The sequence below is a fragment of the Nicotiana sylvestris genome, chromosome 3 (genome assembly GCF_000393655.2).
Source record: "Nicotiana sylvestris chromosome 3, ASM39365v2, whole genome shotgun sequence".
Lineage (NCBI taxonomy): Eukaryota > Viridiplantae > Streptophyta > Magnoliopsida > Solanales > Solanaceae > Nicotiana > Nicotiana sylvestris.
Window position 1 is genome coordinate 208,599,574 of NC_091059.1, and position 3,777 is coordinate 208,603,350.

Genomic DNA, 3,777 nt, shown 5'->3' on the forward strand with positions numbered 1-3,777 from the left:
GAAGTTAAGGACACTGTCAAAATTCAGCCATTAGAGAGCATCATGATATTGAGGAAGAAGAAAAAGGAAATTGGGAAATTTTCCAATTGATTATTACTGTACTAACTAACTCTGTACATACAACTAATTAGGAAAACCAAAAATAATAAAAGAGACCCCCAACTTCTAGTAATTACATTAAGGCCCCAATAATAACTAACTTCTAACTTTCTAACTTCCAATACTCCCCCTCAAGCTCGAGGGTGGAGAATGTTCAACACTCTCAGCTTGTGTAGTAAGAACCGATGTTGTACAGATGATAACCCTTTGGTGAAGAGATCTGCATGTTGATCTTTAGTAGAAACATATTGAGTAACCAAGACATCATCCTTGATACGTTCACAAACAAAATGACAGTCTATCTCTATGTGTTTGGTTCGCTCATGGAATATAGGATTTGTAGCTATTTGCATCGCTGCTTTGCTATCACAGAATAATGTGACAGGCTTAAGAATACACACTCCCAACTCTGAGAACAGCCCCAACAACCACACTATTTGTGAAACTGCTGATGCTATGCTGCGATACTCTGCTTCAGCACTGCTTCGTGAAACAGTGTGTTGCTTCTTTGATTTCCATGAAATCAAGGAATCACCAAGTTTAACTGCATATCCACTAACAGACCTCTTTGTCATTCGGAAAAGCTGCCCAGTCAGAGTCACAAAAAACTGTCAATGTATCAACATGCCCTTGTTTCAATAGAACTCTCATTCCTGGTGTAGATTTTAAGTATCTGACCACTCTAAATGCAGCCTCTATATATGACTTCTTAGGCAGTTGCATAAATTGACTTAAACTCTGCACTGCATAGCTGATATCTAGTCGACTGACTGTGAGGTAGGGGAGTTTCCCTATAAATTTTTGATAGCTATTTGCATCTGTCAAGGGATCTGCATTTTCTACTCCAGTGGCTTTGTCATATTCTATGTGGTGAGCTTCTGATTGACTTCAAGTGGTGTTAATGTTGGCTTGGCACAACTTAAGCCCAACTCAGAGATGAGCTCTAAGGTGTATTTTCTTTGGTTAAGCAGTGTTCCATGATTGGATCTCAATACCTCAATGCCTAAGAAATACCTCAATTCTCCTAGGTCTTTGAGTTTAAATTGTTGATACAGAGCTGCCTTAGCTTCATCAATCAAGTCCTTATTGCTTTTAGTCAGTAGCAAGTCATCAACATGGATGAGAATGATGAAAATATCCTTGCCTGACTTCTTGGTGAACATAGAATAGTCATGAGTACTCTGTATGAAACCTGATCCCACCAATGCTTCTGTAAGTTTCAAATTTCATTGCCTTGATGCTTGCTTGAGACCATATAAAGACTTAAGCAACTTACACACCTTTTGCTTCCCCTGCCTTTGGAAACCTTGTGGCAGATTCATGTAGACTTATTGAAATAGGTCTCCTTGAAGGAAAGCATTAAAACATCAATTTGGTACAATGACCAATCTTTTAAGGCTACAAAGGCTATCATAGATCTAACAGCCACCATCTTTGCAACTGGTGAAAAAGTCTCATGATAGTCTAATCCCTCTTATTGATTGTATCCCTTTGCTACTAGTCATGCCTTGAATCTTTCAACTTCTCCATTAGCTTAGTACTTTATTTTGTACACCCACTTGAACCCAATGGAAGTTTTGTCTGGTGGTAAGTCAACGACCTCCCAAGTCTTATTATCTTCTAATGCTTGTATCTCATGTTTCATGGCTGTGATCCATCTCTCATTCTTTATAGCTTCCTTGAAGTTATAAGGCTCCTTCAGGACTGAAAAAACTGACACATAACTTCTGTACTTTGAGGACATCTTCTCATAAGACAAAAAGTTTGAGATTGGATAGTTGTATTTTGAGGACTTTTGTGGCTGCAGTACATAGTCCCTTTGCCATATAGGTGAATTTTTTATCCTGAGTGACTGTCTAGTTGGTGCATTAGAACCAGACTCAGTCATAGGTGCATCTTGCACATCCTGAGCATCTTCGGTGACACCATCTTGTATACCTTGAATAGGTGAATCAGCAGGCATATCTTCAACATTGTTCAGTACACCATATGTATATGGAGATCCATCTGTTTCTGTCTCCTGTTCTGGTAGTGCAACATCATGATATTCATTTGGTACCAATGATTCTTCCAAATCTTCTACTGGTGGTGCTGCATCATGATCTCCATTATTGCCTCCCTCTACTGGTGAATTGGTCACCTCTGGTAGTCCACCTGTTTGAACCTGCAATTCTGTCTCCAAAAAACTAGCACCAAAATCATTTAGTGTGAATAGATGCTGTTGTTCTAGTTTCCTAAATGGAAATTCATTCTCCCTGAAAGATACATCCTTGCTAATGAAGAAGGTTCTAGTAGTTAGATCATATAATCTATAGCCCTTTTGAGTAGTTGAATACCCCATGTGAGCAGCTTTTCTTGCTCTTGCAACAAACTTTCATCTAGTACCAGATTAGTGGCATAACATAGACATTCAAATACTCTTAGATGTGCTATTGAAGGTACTCTACCATACAACATTCCATAAGGACTTTTTCTATTCAATATTCTAGTAGGCAAACTGTTAATTATATAAACACCAGTTTGTACACACTCCCCCCAAATCATGTATGGAATATGACTTTGAAACTTTAAGGCCCTGACATTATTTAATATATGTTTGTGTTTCCTTTCAGCTACTCCATTCTGATGGGGTGTATAAACACAACTATTTTGGTGAATAATCCCCTCTAACAAAAAGAACTCATTCCACTGTGTGTTGAAAAATTCCTTATCGTTGTTTGTTCTCAAGACCTTGACAGAAGTGTCAAACTGTGTTTTAACCATGTAAACAAATTGCTTCAGGAAAACAATAGTTTCATTCTTAAACTGCATCAAGAAAATCCAAGTTGCTCTAGAAAAGTCATCTACAACTGTAAGAAAGTAATGCTTCCTATCATAAGTGCTCTTCTTATATGGTCCCCATACATCCATGTGAACCAATTCAAAAGCTCTAGTACTCCTTTTTTCACTATTAGGAAAGCTAAGTCTAGACTATTTAGCTAAAGGGCAAACAATACATTTATTCTGCATATCATCGTCTGCTTTATTATGAAAAAAGGAAACGTGCTGCATAACAGGAACATAAGCATGGCCTAATCTCTCATGCCACAAGCATTCGGTTTCACCACTTGAACCTCTCACATCCACATTAGCTGCTAAAAGTCTGATTCCTCTTCCTTTCAGTATATACAAACCATCATCTTCTTTACCAATCGCTTCACCCTGCCATTGTAAAGGTCCCGAAACACATATAGTGTGGGTAAAAAGGTGGCAACATATTTTAGTTCTCTAGTTAACTTGGACACTGACATTAGATTAAACTTAAAATAAAGAACATGTAGAACATTCTCCAGCTTATCAACATCTGACAAATATGAACTTCCCATATGCTCAATTTTTGTTGTCACACAATTTGGCAATGTTACTTTATCTCATGTCCTATCATCTACTCTTCTTACACCACTCATTAAATCTAAAGTAGATGATATGTGATGTGTTGCTCCTGAATCTACAATTCAATCATCATTCCTTTTGTTTGAAACATGCATACTAGAAGATAATGTAGTAATTATACATGCAGCAGTTACTTGATTTTGAGTCTTAATGTCACTTGGTGGCGAGTCTTTGTTCAGCAAGTCTAGGATCTGTTGGTACTGTGCTTCTGTGAAAAGTGATCTCCTCCTTTAGACTGTGATACTC

The 3,777-nt window shown here is 37.7% G+C and overlaps 1 protein-coding gene across 1 annotated transcript; it reads right to left on the bottom strand.

Moving 5' to 3' along the window:
* Positions 1-230: 230 nt before the first annotated feature.
* Positions 231-3,009, bottom strand: LOC138888617 (uncharacterized). Its single transcript, XM_070170512.1, has 5 exons — positions 2,771-3,009; positions 1,659-2,372; positions 1,380-1,444; positions 1,095-1,291; positions 231-683 (listed from the first exon to the last, which is right to left on the bottom strand). Exons 1-5 carry the CDS (start codon positions 3,007-3,009, stop codon positions 231-233), a joined length of 1,668 nt encoding a protein of 555 aa, XP_070026613.1.
* Between the last annotated feature and the right edge of the window lie 768 nt (positions 3,010-3,777).

Excerpts from the sequence above, each read along its gene's own strand:
- LOC138888617 (XM_070170512.1), bottom strand. The coding sequence starts at position 3,009 with ATGGATGTATGGGGACCATATAAGAAGAGCACTTATGATAGGAAGCAT. Across the intron at positions 1,292-1,379 it reads AAAGGCAGGGGAAGCAAAAG|GTTTCATACAGAGTACTCAT; the intron begins GTGTGTAAGTTG and ends TGGTGGGATCAG. Across the intron at positions 684-1,094 it reads GGTATTTCTTAGGCATTGAG|CTTTTCCGAATGACAAAGAG; the intron begins GTATTGAGATCC and ends CTGACTGGGCAG.